This window comes from Diaphorina citri, unplaced genomic scaffold (genome assembly GCF_000475195.1).
Source record: "Diaphorina citri unplaced genomic scaffold, Diaci psyllid genome assembly version 1.1 scaffold541, whole genome shotgun sequence".
In the NCBI taxonomy this organism is placed as follows: domain Eukaryota; kingdom Metazoa; phylum Arthropoda; class Insecta; order Hemiptera; family Psyllidae; genus Diaphorina; species Diaphorina citri.
This window is the reverse complement of record NW_007377975.1, coordinates 34133-51688: the sequence shown is the minus strand read 5'-3', so window position 1 is coordinate 51688 and position 17556 is coordinate 34133. Positions and strand designations below refer to the sequence as shown.

At 41.3% G+C, this 17556-nt stretch overlaps 1 protein-coding gene across 1 annotated transcript in view; it reads left to right on the top strand.

Annotated features, from left to right (window-relative positions):
- LOC103509887 (B-cell receptor CD22) overlaps window positions 1–17556 on the top strand; it is an 86506-nt gene that overhangs the window by 36391 nt on the left and 32559 nt on the right. The window contains exons 3-5 of the mRNA XM_017444349.1: window positions 4038–4253; window positions 4611–4762; window positions 9751–9904. Coding sequence (XP_017299838.1) covers window positions 4038–4253; window positions 4611–4762; window positions 9751–9904 — 522 coding nt within the window. The remainder of the gene's footprint in view (window positions 1–4037; window positions 4254–4610; window positions 4763–9750; window positions 9905–17556) is intronic.

Below are 17556 nucleotides of genomic sequence, written 5' to 3'. Positions count from 1 at the left end.
CGATAGTAAAGTATGAAATACGGCTAGACTCGTTAATCCAGTTTTTTTTTTTATTTTTATTATTATTATTAAAAGAAAGTAAAACTTTCCAAGGATTATCTCATGTTAAAAGAGGGGAGGTGTTTTAATACATGGGGTTATATGGGTAAACGCCATGGAATAGGTACGCTTTAACAGCCAGGGTGTTGAAGTTGATAGTAAAATACGGAATACGGCTAGACTCGTTAATCCAACCCCTTCTCCTTTGCTCACCCAAATTGGTGTCACAGCTCCGCCACTCAGATCTGTCGCATCGTACATATCTTCCTCGTAAATAATGAAACCATCTCTCTTTACATTGTTTGGAATGTTCTATTTTATTGTGGAAAATTAAAAATGAAATAAAGTAAAATATATTTCATACCCCCCTGATAAACTCGAGACACGTTGTTACAACATAAATTAACTACTTTGCATGTACTTAGCTAATACAAGAGTTCTGCTGTTAAGGTAGTGCTTGGGTGAGTCAAGTGTTATCTTAGAGATAATGGTGCTTAGGTTACTAGAGCTCCTTAGGTGCCGCTGGTTTAGATAATGTTAAGGCTGAAAGGCTCCTTACATTAGCTGCTGCTTTAGTAGTGTAAGCATTCCTTAGGGCGGCAAAAACACTTTTGCTACTTCTCAAGAGAGAGAAAATTAAATGTACTGATGAGCTGCCCAAATTTTGGATTCCCAAAACGACAAATCATGAAATCGTATGAGATACACACACAATTTTCACATTTATTTGAAAGAAAATTTTCAATTTAAATAAAAACAAAATAATATTAGAGTTTAGGTACAAAAATAATTGCATCTAAATCTACACCCATATTTATGAACAAAATGCTGGCTCTCCAGCAAGTGCTCAAGCATCAATTCCAAACATCTGATTGGCCAAAATTTGTTTAAGACTGATCTGAGACCGAGAATTTTTGTTCATAAATACGGGTGTAACTGTTGTCAGATTTTAGTCTGGCGATTTTGGGGTGTGGCCCCTCTCAACACCCTAAAACACCAACTCGGATGTGACCTTTTCTGAAATTAAAATAATATGCATTTAAATAATAAATGAAAATCCCATTTTACGAGAATCTATCTATCAATATAGTCATGGGTTCATTTGAAACTTTCAAACTCGAGTTTTTTTCCGAAGCAACAGTTCTTTCCGTGTTCGAATCAACGTTGCTCCCTGGAATTGAAAGTTCCACCATTCAATATTCCGGGAATGTTGCGCCCTTCATCTTGTCACAGCTTCTGATGTGTTCAGCGAAAAATTTAGCCTAAATTCTAAATTTCATTTTGCATTTTCGTCCTGTTAAATTTCTCGGAAACATTTTTGGAGGGACCAGCATGTTGAAGGACTGTCAAATATGTCTTCAATGTACACTCGTATATTCGTATCATTTTCAAAGAAAATGTCTCTGAGCCGTTAATGTTTAAATATTTCTCGCACCTTTGTGAGCAGTGTTCTGAGCATTTAAGTATGAGTCCTCGTTCTGAGTGTGTGAGGGTGTGTTGTACTTAGAGAGGTGTGAACGTGTATAGTTAAAGGGTGCCCTTACTCGTATTTCCGTCACTCACGCTTACACCCTTTCTCCTATCCTGTCTTCCTTCTCTCTTCGATTTCGGGACGATAAGACCATAGCAGTTACAGGTCCCTCTGTCAAACCTCTTTAAAATAATAATAATAATAAACCAGTGGTAGCCAGAAAAGGCCGTGCTGTACATGCAAACGAAATAACCCCATCCTAACCCCGCTGGCTGGCTTAATGACTTTATTTTGATTGTTGTTTCAGTCCCTCCTGTTGTGTCGTTACATATTGGCGCCAGTTTGAAGCAGAATGATATCAAGGAGGGAGATGATGTGTCAAAATTGACCAATCAAATGCCTTGAGACTATGCTTAGCACGAACTTAAGAGCCAGCATTTTGTTCATAAATATGGGTGTTAGACACCTCAGACCGTCTGACAGACCTGGGTCTCGAGTCTCGAGCTTTTTCTACCACACACTTTATGAAGGTTTAAGCGTGAGTGATGGGCATGACTGTCCAAAATATCTTGGACCATACTATCCAGTTCCATCGTTGGCAAAACCTCTCCTCTACCGATAATTGAACCTGGGACCTCCGGTATAATCCTTGGAGGATTGGCGAAATATAGCGAAGGAACTAGGCAATCCGAAGAGGGAGAAAAGAAGGAAGAGAGAGGGGGAGAGAGCGAGGAAGAGGAGAAGAAGAAAGAGAAAAAAGAAGAAGAAAGAGAAAGAAGAGGAAGAAGAAGGAGAAAAAGGAAACCTTTTTTTTTGTGTCCTGTTGGCTTGGCAAATTCTTCTAATCTTTCACAGTACTGCATTTTTCTACCATGTTTACATTCTGATTTTTTCGCATACTTTCAATACAATACGGGTTATTCTTGTTCCTTTTTCAACATACTACATAGGTTACCTACATTATCCTTTTTTCAGCTTCTCACTACATAGACTAGGTACATAGGTACCACCTATGTGTACGTTCTTACTATACAGGGTACGGGATTTTTAGTTACTACGGGATTTTTATTCTCGGAAAATTCGGTACCTATGTGTACGTTCTTACTATACAGGGTACGGGATTTTTACTCTCGGAAAATATTTCGCTTTCTCTTCCACTCCTTCCTTCCTCTTTTCTTTCCTTCTTCTCTTTCTTCGAAATGTTAGGTTCTCTCCTCTCCCGGTTTTTCTTCTCTTCGTCCCTCTAATCCTCCTTCTCCATAGGTATCCTCTTTTATTCATCTCTTCGCCTCTCTTTCCAGTTTCGCTTTTCCTCATTTCCTCTTCTCCTCGGAAAATTCTTCGCTTTCTCTTCCACTCCTTCCTTCCTCTTTTCTTTCCTTCTTCTCTTTCTTCGAAATGTTAGGTTCTCTCCTCTCCCGGTTTTTCTTCTCTTCGTCCCTCTAATCCTCCTTCTCCATAGGTATCCTCTTTTATTCATCTCTTCGCCTCTCTTTCCAGTTTCGCTTTTCCTCATTTCCTCTTCTCCTTCCTCCTCCTCCTCTTGTTTCTCATCCATGGAGGTGGCAATAAAAGTTACAACCGCTCAAACTTTAAAATTGTGGGATTTGCTTTCTTCCTCTTCCTTCTTTCGATGTCTTATTTCTCCAAAGTTACAACCGCTCAAACTTTAAAATTGTGGGATTTGCTTTCTTCCTCTTCCTTCTTTCGATGTCTTATTTCTCCATCTTCTTCTTCTTCCTCATTTCGTTTTCTTCATTTTTTACAATCTTTTACTTCGTTCATGTTGAAATTAAATTAAAGAGAGATGTATTCAGTATTTCAGTACCTTTCGTTACCATCTACCTGGTTATTGGTCTCAATTCCTTCTACTTATTGGTCATGGTTAATGGTTAACGCCTTGTAATTGGAAGGGTGTGGGTTCTCATCCCTCCGCCTGGCCGCGTAGCTTCTATCATTTTGGAAAAAAGAAGAAGAAAACAATAAGGAAAAGAGAGGAAAGGGAAAAGTGTTAGCAGAAGACAAATGAGGAGAGGAGAGTAAAAGAAGAAGAGAAAGTGAAAGACATAAATGATGATCAAGACGAAGAAGAAGAAGAAGACGAAGAAATAAGAAGCAGAGGAACTCGAAGAAAAGGAATAAAAGGGAATGAGAAAAATATGACAAAGAAGAGGAATAAGGAGCAGAAGAAGTAGAATAAATTAACGAGAAGAGAGAAAATAAAGAAGAGAAAAAAAAGAAAGTCGAAGAGAAAGAAAAAGAAAAAAAAAAAAGGCAGAGTTTTTCCCCGATTTTTTTTTTTTTTTTTTTTTTTTTTTTTTTTTTTTTTGTTCTGGTTCTGCAGCAAATAAGCTGCTATTTTAAAGATCAAATTCAATTTTTTTTTCTTAGCTATGGTAAATCATAAAATTCCTAATATGAACTCTTCTTTGTTCTTTGGCCCTTGTCATTTTATCCCATAGTACGGACCTCAAAGCATACCTACGTCCTCTTCTTTACCCGTTTCCATCTCGTCCCATGTCCACAGGCAAACCTCAGCCACTCGTCCGGTGGCTTATCAACAACATCACAGTGGACGAGTTATACGAACACAACAGCGGAGATGTTATTGAGAACCGACTGGTGTGGCCGTCCGGGAATCGAACCGTGAGACGGCAGGACCTCAACGCCATCTTCACCTGTCAGGCTGTGAACACCGATCTGGTGGACCCCAGGGAGATCTCCTTGGTCCTCGACTTGTATTGTAAGTATACCGACTAGAAGCTTAAGCCATTCTTTAGGGCTGTTTGTACCTAAGCCTCTGAGCGGGCTTGTTGTGTATTACATTAACTAAAAGATTCGTAGAAGCTTAACCCATCCTACAGGGCTGTTTGTCCCTATACCAACTTTCAGCCGTACCTGTCAGGTCTATCTGATAGTGTGTATGCTCATCAGGGGTCAGGTATACCTGATCAGGTGTATCTAAATGTCATGTTGTGTAGTGAGTGGCTGGCTGGCCTAAGGAAGAAAACTTTTGGGGTATAAGATGGTGGTTGTTACTGTGTTTCATTCTGTGTTGTTCTGTGATTTCTAACCCTCATATTCCTGTTTGATTTTCCAGTAAAGCCATTGGCTGTGCGGATCATGTCCGAGCATCAAGTTCTGGATGCGGATCAGAGGTATCGCCTCTCCTGTGAGTCCGCGGGTTCGAGACCGCCCGCCGTCATTACTTGGTATAAAAACGGCAAGATCTTTCAACTCACTGACACAAAGGTAAGACGGGTTATCCTTTATCCACTGTTCGCCATTAGATTTTCCATAGTCCCTTAGGGATTCGTTAGAGTTTGCACTCCGTATTGAATGAATTAAATCATTCTAAAAAGATCAACACACAAGGACGATAACGCCAGGACTTGATGGGTTAATAATAATTGCTTAGAACGCTTTTACCAATGTCTACCTCGAAATGGTAGGTACTAGGACTCTACAGTCGACCGCCAGTCCCCCCGGATTTCGAGTCCCATGCACTATCTTGGAGCTACTCTCTACTGGTCCAAAGACAATGGAAAATAAATAAGTATATAGATAAATACATACCAATAGGTACATAAATAAATAGAATCCCCTTACCTCTGTGAAGTCAGCCCATCGTTATAAAACGGCGTGAAAAAATGCTGAAAAACTAAATTTGGACGAAGAAAATTTCGTTCAGTGTGAGCGAACGGTCTGTAAATTCATTTCTCAGTAGGTAAAGTGTAAAGCAGATACCTGTTAAAGGCAAGGAGTGTAATATTCCTGTATATCGTACTACTTTTGATGTGTAGGAATTCACATACATCGTTCAGTTGCCTTTACTCATGTGCAAGGCATCGCCTTGGTTCTTGATAATTCAATTCAATGAGAGATTCTCCTTCCTGTTTTGATCTCCAACAGTCTGTGTAATGTGAGTGTGGATGTAGGCTACATTTCCTTCATCATCCATCTTATTGCATTCTCCAATCACCATCCATATTATTCACAAATGCTAATTTGGGTCATGAAACCCTCTTTACGGATGAGTTGGGTCTTACATGCAGGAGCAAATTTTCAATGCAGATATTAGGTGTATGAATACCTAATGAATATTGAATATGCATATCAAACATATCAAAAGCCCTGCACTACTGCAGTGTAGAGAGGGTAAACATTACCTGAGCTTTTCCTAGTCACCTTAACTTTCTTCCTTGAGGAGTTCTCTACTAAAGCCGATGCGATGCGACGGGGGTTACCCTCTTTCCACTAAAACTAACAGGGTAAACCCTCTTTCCACTAAAACTACTTTCGCCTAAATTTGACAGGATAAACCCTTCCTCCTCTAAAACAAACAGAGTAACTCCTCCCCCCCTCTACCAAATCTGATGGGGTAAAACCTCCAACGGGACTAAGTCCTTCCTCCACGGGATAAATCCTTCTTCCTCTAAAGCTGACGGGCTAAAACTTCCAGTCCCTCAGAGGTCGTAACCTCGTGCCTGTTGGAGTACGGAGGTTTTTGTTTTATTTTCCACAGCATATCATATTTTCCAAAGTGGCTTCAACTTCTCCGGGGCGTAGTGGTGGAAGGGGAAGAAGGATATGGAGGAGGAGGAGGAGGAGGGGGAGGACAAGAATAGTATGGCAATGCTGGTAGTGGTGATAGTTGTAACAGTGGAGTAGAAGGAGGAGAAATAAAAAGGTCTAGCGGAAAAGGGGAGTAAGAGGTAGAAGGAAGAGGAGCGTTTGGGTATGAAGGCAAAGGGAGGATATAATATGTAGAGGAGGAGGAGGAGGATGAGGAGGAGGAGGAATAGGGTGTGAAGGTGAAGGAAGAGGTGGAATGGGCAGTGAGGAGGAGGAGGAGGGGGAGGACAAGAATAGTATGGCAATGCTGGTAGTGGTGATAGTTGTAACAGTGGAGTAGAAGGAGGAGAAATAATAAGGTCTAGCGGAAAAGGGGAGTAAGAGGTAGAAGGAAGAGGAGCGTTTGGGTATGAAGGGAAAGGGAGGATATAATATGTAGAGGAGGAGGAGGGTGTGAAGGTGAAGGAAGAGGTGGAATGGGCAGTGGAGGTGGAGGACGTATGGAGATTGGGAGATATACGGCCGAGAAGAGAGCATAGAGCCTAGAGAGAAGAGAGTGGTTGAAAAGGACACTTTGGAAGGGGAGGGTGGGGTATCGACGGAAGAATAGGTTGCGGATGAGCAAAAGGGGAAGGGTTGACATGTAGAAGAGACTTTAGGAAGAGGGAAGGGTCGTCGATGGAGGATTAGAATAAGAAGAAGAGAATAGAGCCTAGAGAGAAGAGAGTGGTTGAAAAGGACACTTTGGAAGGGGAGGGTGGGGTATCGACGGAAGAATAGGTTGCGGATGAGCGAAAGGGGAAGGGTTGACATGTAGAAGAGACTTTAGGAAGAGGGAAGGTTCGTCGATGGAGGGTTAGAATAAGAAGAAGAGGGGCAAGAGAGGGGTGATGGATGTTCATATGGGAAGGAAACAAAATAGAAGCAGGTAGAGTAGAAAGGGGGGACATACTCGAAACTGGATGTGGAGGGGCTGGAGGGAAAGAGGACGACATGTTGAAGAAGAGTCTACAACAAGTGAGGGAACGATGCAAGAAGAAGCAAGAGGAGGAGGAGGAGAAGGAGAATGTTCAAGGAAGGACAGAAGAAGATGGGGGTTTATGGAAGAATAGACGGGACAGGATAATATGGAAGATAAATAGGAGGAGGAAAAGAAGTGCAGTTTCATATCCCTTGTCAGATGATGTATGCTGGAGACTGGAATGTCTGGAGTCGTTTGATGCACTCCTTCCTGTCTCGAGTTGGGGTAAAATTTGAACCACCATTTTCCGCTCGGAGACCCTTTTCGTTCTGGATGAATTCACGTTTATGTCGATTAACCTTTTCACAAGGTTTTTTGTACGTCGAGACGTTAGGAAACCATTTATTATATTGACGTAGTTTAACGAAACACAGGATGGGCCAATACCATCAGGATTCAAGGTCAGTCTTGGTGGGTCAGGGGAAAACAAGGGCTGAGGTGTTAGGGTTAGAGTTAAACAGGTTACCTAGATATTATTATGTCACAACTTTGGTGCTCACTGCAGCATTGTAGGATTTTCCCACTGAATTATCATATCCCCCTTTTCCTCCTCACACTTCTGGGCTAGAATGCACTTGTGTTTACGAAGAAGAGGAAAGGAAATGAGATGAAAGTAAAGAAAGAGGGGAGGAAGAAAGGATACCTCCAGCCTGAAAAATGTGCTTCAAAATTGAGATTTTTTAAATACTCGACCACATTTATTGGTGTCATCCATTTAAAAATTTAACTTTTTTTTTACGAGGAGAGGAAAGCTCTTAGACCTTCTGTGTGGGACTCGTGCAACGTGCATGGACCGCCCGGTATCCATGGACGCCTACCCACTAAAACCTACGGAACTCCTCTTAACAAAACTAATCATAACATTGTGGAACTATTTTACATTACATCGCAAATTTAACTAGAGACATGAACTTGCATTTTTCTCTTGAATGTGTTCTGCGTTAGTGTCCTTTTACTTGAAAGTTTCGTTTAATGATTGTGGCAGAATTCTACAAAAGGAGCTTTTCCATCCAACCACATTTGACGCCAGGAGGTGCGAAAGGGTTACAATTTTTTATCCGATATACAGTGCAGACAAGTGCTGAGATTTTTTTTTTATTTTTATTATTGAAAATCAAAAGAGAATGAAAGGCAAACAAATATTTTCTCTCTTTCTTTCTTTTTTTGCTCTTGTTCTTGTTTTAATATTATGTTGTCTGTTCTGAACTACATACTACATCCTGTTATTTTCTTCTCCTCATCCTCCTTCTTCGTCTCCTCTTCCTCCTTCTTTTCTCCTCTTCATTTATTGTCTTCCGTTCTTCTTATGGAAAAGATGTTTTGAATTATCATATCCCCCTTTTCCTCCTCACACTTCTGGGCTAGAATGCACTTGTGTTTACGAAGAAGAGGAAAGGAAATGAGATGAAAGTAAAGAAAGAGGGGAGGAAGAAAGGATAAAGAAGAAGAGGGAGTTTTTCATCGTACAGAAGTATTATGAAAATCCCTTCTTGATCCCTGGGGAAGATTACGGATTATCTGAAAGTAGGAAACGATAGAGAAGCTACATAGAGCTCGGATTGTATACACTTGATTACTGAAAAGTTTCCTAGAACTCTTGAAGAAAAATTTTCCGAACTCTCACTATTTTTTTTAGAAAAGTGAGTACATTTTTTCCTAGTTCTCTAGAATCAAGTTCAGGCGAAGAAGAATGATTTGTATAACGAAACCTCTTTGATTTGTATAACTACTTACTTACTTTACGTGTCCAGGGTCACCAAACAAATGCCGTCATATTGAGTCCTGTCAGTGCTGCACGACTCGTATCGCATTTTCAGATGCGTTGATGTGTGGTTTCGTTTGTATAACAAAACCTCTATGATACGTTCAACGAAACCTCTATGATTTGTATAACGAAACCTCTCTGAATTGTATAACGAAACCTCTCTGGTTTGCATAACGCAACCTCTACGCTTTTTATAACGAAATCTCTATGATACGTATACCTCTATAATTTGTTTAACGAAACCTCTGTGATGTGTATACTTACTTACTTATCCGTGTTCGAGATTTCTCCTGTGTGAACATCATATTGTTTTCCCCCAGGATTCTCCGACTCTTAAGGCTACTGGAGTACATTGTACTCCAGCAGCCTTGTATGATTTGTGTAACGAAACCTCTATGATTTGTATAACGAAACCTCTATGATTTGTATAACGAAACCTCTATGATTTGTATAACGAAACCTCTCTGATTCGTTTGATTTCAGACTGAGAAGCACGAGAACGTGACTCGAAACGAAACCTCTATGATTTGTATAACGAAACCTCTCTGAATTGTATAACGAAACCTCTCTGGTTTGCATAACGCAACCTCTACGCTTTGTATAACGAAATCTCTATGATACGTATACCTCTATGATTTGTTTAACGAAAACTCTGTGATGTGTATACTTACTTACTTACTTATCGGTGTCCGAGATTTTTTTCTCTTGTGTGAACATCATATTGTTTTCCCCCAGGATTCTCCGACTCTTAAGGCTACTGGAGTACATTGTACCTACTCCAGCAGCCTTGTATGATTTGTGTAACGAAACCTCTATGATTTGTATAACGAAACCTCTATGATTTATATAACGAAACCTCTCTGATTCGTTTGATTTCAGACTGAGAAGCACGAGAACGTGACTCGGAGCGAGATTTCGTTCACGCCGTCCACGTCAGACGACGGCAAAGTGATCACGTGTCGTGCCGAGAACATGTACGTGAATAGCACGTCCGAGAAACACGTGGAAACTACGTGGAATCTACGTGTCGTCTGTAAGTATACATTTGGACTTTGGGCCGTCCAATTTTGAAATTCGATTTTTCGTAGCTTAAGCAAAGGAACCCTTAAGATGTGTCTAAACATAGTCGATCGACGAGGTGAATCTATGCTGTCGAGGCAGTGTGAACATCGATCGACGGCCGGTCGACTATGTGTGGCTGTCACTAGCAGTGGACACACCTTTAGAATGGAAATAGGTTTCAGTGATGTAAAGCTGGGTCCAACAATGGCAAAATGACACAAACTTCATTGGCTAAGATGTGTCTAAACATAGTCGATCGACGAGGTGAATCTATGCTGTCGAGGCAGTGTGAACATCGATCGACAGCCGGTCGACTATGTGTGGCTGTCACTTTCAGTGATGTAAAGCTGGGTCCAACAATGGCAATATGACACAAACTTCATTGGTAGATATTGATTCCGTCTAGCCATGACTGGTTCTCGAGAAATGGGATTTTCCATTTATTATTTCTGCGAATGAGCCTACCTGAAACTTTTTTTTCTCTCAAAAAAAAAAAGGCTGATTCGCAGAAATAATAAATGAAAATCCCATTTTACGAGAATCTATCTATCAATATAGTCATGGGTTCATTTGAAACTTTCAAACTCGAGTTTTTTTTCCGAAGCAACAGTTCTTTCCGTGTTCGAATCAACGTTGCTCCCTGGAATTGAAAGTTCCACCATTGAATATTCCGGGAATTTCGCGCCCTTCATCTTGTCACAGCTTTTGATGTGCTCAGCGGAAATTTTCGCCTAAATTTCATTTTGCAGTTCTGCTTCTGTCCTGATGAATTTCTCAGAAACATCTTTCGAGGGAACAGCAGTTTGTAGGACTGCCGAATATGTCTTCAATGTGCACTCGTATATTCGTATCATTTTCAAAGAAAATGTCTTTGAACAGTTAATGTTCAAGTATTTCTCGCACCTTTGTGAGCAGTGCTCTGAGCATTTAAGTATGAGTCCTCGTTCTGAGTGTGTGAGGGTGTGATGTACTTAGAGAGGTGTGAACGTGTATAGTTAAAGGGTGCCCTTATTTCCGCCACTCACGCTCAGACACTTCAGACAGTCTGACAGACCTGGGTTTCAAACTTTTTCCACCACACACGTTATAACGGTCTGAGCGTGACTGACGGGCATTACTATCCAATATACCCTGGACAAGTGGACAGTTCTATCCAGTTCCATCGTTGGCAAAACCTCTTCTCTACCGATAATTGAACCTGGGACCTCCAGCTAAAACTTCCAGTCCCTCAGAGGTCGTAACCTCGTGCCTGTTGGAGTACGGAGGTTTTTGTTTTATTTTCCACAGCATATCATATTTTCCAAAGTGGCTTCAACTTCTCCGGGGCGTAGTGGTGGAAGGGGAAGAAGGATATAACGGCGTGATTTATTTATCGGGCGTGCTGATGAGATTAATTAAAACCGTGTGGCTATGTTCACCAATATCAATAAATCAGAAAACATATTATATTTCCCGACCTTCCCATCTGTCCTAATATAATTCGGATATAAATTTATCACCTTCCCTCTCTCTTCCCATCCCCCCCTCTCTTCCCATCCCCCCTCTCTCTTTCTCTCGCTCTCTCTCTCGCTTTCTCTCGCCTTAACGTCTCACTCTAGCTCTCCCTTTCTCTCGGTCTCTCCGCCTACTCTCCTTTTCTTTCTCTCTCTCTCTCTTTCTCTCTCTCTCTCTCTTCCTTTCTCTCCTTTTCTTGTCCCTCTTTCTATCTCTATATCTCCCTATCCCTCCTATTTCTCTCTCTCTCTTGCTCTTTGTTTCTCCCCCTCTCGCACTTTTTCTCTCTCTTTCTAAATACCCCACCTTCTCTCTCCTATCTTTCCCCATCTCTCCTTCTCTCTCTCTCTCTCTCTCTCTCTCTCTACCTCTCTATCTCGTCCGGGACCTCCAGAGCACCAACCCTGTATATTCAAAATGAAAGCTTAGAGTAGCTACCTGTTTCTTTTCTCTTCGTGGCACCTTTTCATTTTGTTCATTGTGCATTCAAATTTATTCGGGCAATTAGGTACTTTATATACATGAGCGTTACTACAGGGTGTCCCAGAAGGAGGTACCTCATTTCCCGAAGTCCTAGGTCGCCTGGTTGTCAGGAAGACGTGGGTTCAATCCCTGTCAAAGTATGGAATTTCATCCTTGAATTCTGTTGAGAATTTTACAATAATAGTGCATATTGGTAATTGGTAGTAGCTTACTCTCGGGTAAAAGAGGCTCTTTGGTCCTCTTCGACTTAAGGGGGACTTCTGGAATATACTGTATACGTTGTCCTCTTCTGCATACATGTATTTATGTGAGTATTATACCGTTTTTATGTATACAAATGTGTTGCGAAAAAAACATGTAATTTCTTCTACAACAAGCTCTTGGTGATATAGCTCCTCAAATATGTTGCATACCAACATTGCAACATATTAACATGTATAGGTATGTTACATGTATTAAATGTGATACATTACGTTTTAAGGTGTGATTCTCTTAAGATAAATGTGTCAAGTGTACAAATTTCAACTTTGTAGCGTGGATTCGAATTTAGGTTGTCATTATATGGGTCTTTAGGTTGTCATGATAGGTATTTACGATCTCATTACGGGTATTTAGGGTGTCAGGATAGGTCTTTAGGTTGTCATGATGGGTCTTTAGGGTGTCATGATGGGTCTTTAGGGTGTCAGGATGGGTATTTAGCGTGTCATGTTGAGTCTTTAGGATGTCATAATGGGTCTTTGGGTTGTTATTACGGGTTTTTAGGTTGTCATTACGGGTTTTTAGTTTTTAGGTTGTCATGATTGGTCTTTAGGTTGTCTTGATGGGTCCTTAAGGGGCCATCCCTTTGTAGAAACAGCGGTCACTAAAGGTGTTTTTAGAGGGAGCATCTTTAAGGGATCATTAGAGGTTTTTAGGCCATATAGGGTTGACATCTAGGGGATCTTCCCGCATTGTCATCGAACCCGCAACCCCTTCACTGTCAGACCCGTCCTGTACGCACCACTTTCTCGCTTAATTGCTGTTTTTTACACGTTGTTATTCCGCCATTGTTACCTTTTTCCATTGTGCTCGTTTTGTTGTTGGGGAAATTTAAATTTTAAACCCGTTAAAAACGTGTTCTCTTTAAACGTCGCTTTTCATTTCAAATTCATGTATGTGTATTTTGTGTTATTGTGTGTTAGATGTGTTACTCTGTGTTTGTATGCTCGTTTAACATAGTATGAGTGTGTGAGTAATTCTGGAGCTTTCTCTGGGATTAATTTTCCTCATAGGTAACTGACGAGAAATAGAGAACATTCCATAAAGCGTTTTTTTTTTTTTTATCCTTTCTTTTCAAGGTTTAATAAAGGGAAGAGGGAAATGTAACAACGGATATCTAATCGTCTTGAAGTCGTAGAGTGAATGACAGGATAGTACGAAGCCAACATTTCCGAGATTGCCTTATTTCTTTAGGATAAATTTTGTCCCGAGTGGTAATCGAACCCACTACCTTCCAAGCTATCTACGCTGGCCTGGAGCGAACTGTAAATTACAAGGAAAATGAATAGAAGAGAAATAGAACAGAATACAGAAAGAAGAAGAGAATGAATAAAGAAAGAGAAATTATAAAAAGGAGAAAAAAAAAGAGAAAAAGGAGAAGAAAAAAGAGAAACAAAGAGAAAAGGAGAGAGTCGTAGAGAAAATCGTATACTTCGTACAATGGTTGTCCTTGTTTGGGATAAAACAAGAGAGATAGAAAGAGGAAAGTATCTATTCCTTTGTTTTAATAAATTATGAAATTATCTTGTTCCATTTTGAAAATTAAAAGTTGAAAATTTTATTTAAAAAACGGAGAGAGGGAGAGAGAAAGAAAGAAAGAGAGAGAGAGAGAGAGAGAGAGAGAGAGAGAGAGAGAAAGGGATATAAGGGAAAAGGAGAAACCTTTATACAATGTATTTCAGTTTTATGTTTTACAATCAGCCTCGTAGGTATGGCGATTGGAGGGGGAGAAGATAAGGGTCGGAGGGAAGGGTGGGAGAGGGGTGGGGAGAAAAATCAGTGGAGGTCAGAAAGGGATGGGATATGACAAAAATATTAGACGTATTGACTAAATGGGAGATTCAAAAATTAATAATGTCCCTGCTCCCCAATTGTTTTACCGATGCCGAGTGCATCCCGAAATAGCTAGCAGCAGTAGGTAATATGTGACCTATTGCTCAACCCAAGACAGCCCAATAGGTCACCCATCCAGATATTAATCACACCCAATTACTTCTTATCAGGTTCTTATCAGAAGTAAAAAAAACTTAGTCACAAATGTCGTTCCCGGCTTAACATACCACGCTCAATTTTATGACTTGACTCGGACTCGAACCACCAACCTCCAGATCCAGAGTCCACCACTGAGGTCATCTTATTCTTTTTACAACACCACTGACTCCCTCTCTCCTTTCCACGGATCCTTTTTTTTACATTGAATAATAGAAAAGGAAAGAGCACTATTCAGCTGGGGGAGAGCGAGAGAGAGAAAAACGGAAGAAAAAATAACGAGGGAAAGGGTAAAAAAAAGAAGAAGGAAGAGGGGGAGAAGAAGAAGACAAAGAAGAAGAAGAAGTAAGAGGGTGGTTGAGAAGGAGGAGGAAAAGGAGGAGGAAGAGGAGAAGGAAACGAAGGAGAAGAAGGAAGAGTGGGAGGAGAAGGAGGAGGAGGAAGAGGAGAAGAAGCAGGAGGAGGGAGGGGAGGAAAAATGCTGCAGTATCCTTTCATAGTGTATCTTGGAAGAAATAAAAATGACCCGTATAGGAGCAGATAGTATTGGGCTGATATTTATGTGGGAGAGAGGATCATATTTCTTGTATCTATCAGTTGAACCACACTAGTTCACTAGTATCTATTTGTTCCAAGACGTTAGATAGAGGGAACTGTAACTGCTAAGGTCTTATCGTCCCGAAATCGAAAAGAGAAAGAACAAACCTTGTCTGTTTAGGTTAGGATAACATCCGCTCCGGATTTTTTTTATAGAGATGGCTGTAACCGCTTAGGTCTTGTCCCGAAAGCGAAGAGAGAAAGAAGGCAGGATAGGAGAAAGCCAGCCGTTCCGAGAACGAACCTTATCTGTTCAGGATAAAATCCGCCCGGGGCAGGAATCCCGAGACCTAGGGCTTACGGACCCGCTATCAACCTCCAAACTAACTAGACCAGTGGTTCTCAAACTGTTTTGCATGGCGCCCCCTTTGGGCATATTCTCATTTTTTCACGCCCCCCCTACCTTACCCAACCCCTCGGTATATTATGTTTACCTATAATTATGGGTTTTATGGAATAACAAAACGAGAATTTGAAACTTTGAGATTTTTTTTATATTCCAGTAAGTAGGTTACCTATTTATAGGTTTTATGAAATAACAAAACAAACCAACCTCAGTGGCTCAAGCAGTTAGCGCGGCATAATCAGAATATTTTTCATTGGCGTTTGATATATTTATGTACATATGATTACGCTGGACGTATCTCAAGATACTAGAGTTGGAGACTAAGTACCTGTTAGGTAATTTTGGTATAAATTTGATTTTTTATAGGAAAAGCTCGCGCCCCCCCCCTGATTTGTCTCCATGCCCCCCAGTTTGAGAACTAGACTGACAGTTACTTTACGTCTTTACTGAAACAGTTTTTCTCTCCCTCCCTAGTATATTTTTCCCCGTCTCTCATGTCCTGTCAACTTTCCACCAATAATCAAAAGACTTTCAAAGAGAAACCAGGAGCTCTAAGGGTTAGGTGGTAGAGAACGCCTAAGGCGTCAACCTCGCCTAGTGGTTGCCTTCCACTCAAGAGTCTATTATTATTATTACCAACTTAAGGAACTGAATTTCGCTATCAGAAGAAAAATTGCAACGGGAAAAAGGGAAAAAGAGGGGCCCGAATTTGGTCCTTTTCCTCAAACTATCTTCAAGACACCACCTTACCATTATAAGAAATTGGCAGTCCACAACACTACCCCCCCCCCCCCCCCCCCCGTGCCCCCCCCCCCCCCCCCTCCTCCCCGGCCCAGTTGGGAAACTTCTCTCGATTTGGGTCAGAGAGTCCGCCTCCTATAACTATCTCAGTTTCCCTCAGGTACGATAAAAACCCTCCGGAACCTTGCCAAGGAGAACTGTGTGGGGAAATTTTTGAAAACCAAAGGAAGAAATACCCGCGCTGAATCGCTGGATTTACAAATAAATTGTTTTTTAAAGAAGCCACCTCCACCACCACCACCACCACCACCACCACCACCACTGGCGTCTTCGTTTTTTTACTTGTCTACAGGGTGTCCCGAAAGACCATGACTAGCTCATTTTTCTCCATAAATCTTTCCCTTGACCAAGGTGATATTCCAATAAGAACCTCGCACATTTCGCCATTCTGATGACTATCTGGTGACCTTAAAGCCTGATTCACACTATAGTGCCAGTCAAGGTCCAGTCACGGTCTGGTAACGGTCCGATCAAATGATTGTTGAAGGCAAGTAAATGCGAGTGTACACACTAGAGCACTAGACGTTCTAGTCAAGGTACGGTAACGGTCAGCTCACAGTCAAAATTACGTGTCTAGCGGGCTTGTCTTATCGTCCCGAAAGAGGAGAGACAAGGAAGACAGGATATGCGAAATCCAGCCGTTTTGGGAGCAAACCTAACCTCTTTACCATAAAGTTCTCCTCGTGTGGAAATAGAAGGTAGGCATAGCTTGGAGGGTAGATAACTTGGGTGGAGCATAACTTTTGAACGGCTAGATAAGTAGGTTAAATAGATTATTTTTGCATCGACCACAGGACTTTTTCCAACCTTCGAAAAGAAAGAAGAAAAAAATCCCTTCCACCTTCTCCTCCACCTCCTTTTCCTCTTCTCCTACTACTCTCCTTCCTCTTTCTTCTCTTCCTTCTTCTACTCATCTTCGTCCCTCTTCTCTTCCTCTTTTTTCTTCGTTCTCCTCCTGCTCCTGCCTTCTCCTTCTTCTCCTCCTTCCTTCTTTTCTTCCTAACCTACCCCAAGGACTCCTAGGAGGTGAACAAGAGAGATCAAAGTGGGAAATTTTCGCTATATTCCTCATATTCGAGGAGCCTTATACCATTTTTTGTTCCCATGCCAAGAGTATGAGAAGTTCTACATTATAATTACGAAATTTATACCGCGTCGCGCCGTTTACTCCCCTTCTAGTTCGAACATGGGGAAGCATTATACCTACCTAGCTACCACATGTGTATTCTTCTACTCTCATCTCTTCCTCCTGTTTTTCTCTTCTCCTTTTCTTCCTCTCTATTTTCTCCCTTGTTTCTTCTCCCTCCCTCCTCTCTCTTTTTCTCTCCCTCTTTCTCTCTCTCTCTCTTACCTCTATTCCTCCCACCATTATTTGGCAACACTGCAATATTGTGTTTTTTAATTAGACAAATTGCATCAACCCCCTTCTTCCTCTCTTCTCCCTCCCCTTATCCTCCCCTCCCCTCTCTCTACCCCCACCATGAGACTGTGAATTTCCCTCCCCTCTTTCCCTTTCCTCCATCTCCCCTCCCTCTCCTCATCCTACTATAAAACTGCGAATTTTCCACTTCTCTCTCCCTCTCTCCCCCTTTCCCTCCTCTTACCTCTTCCTACTTCTCTCCTCCCCGCCATGAGCCCTCCCCACCATGAGACTT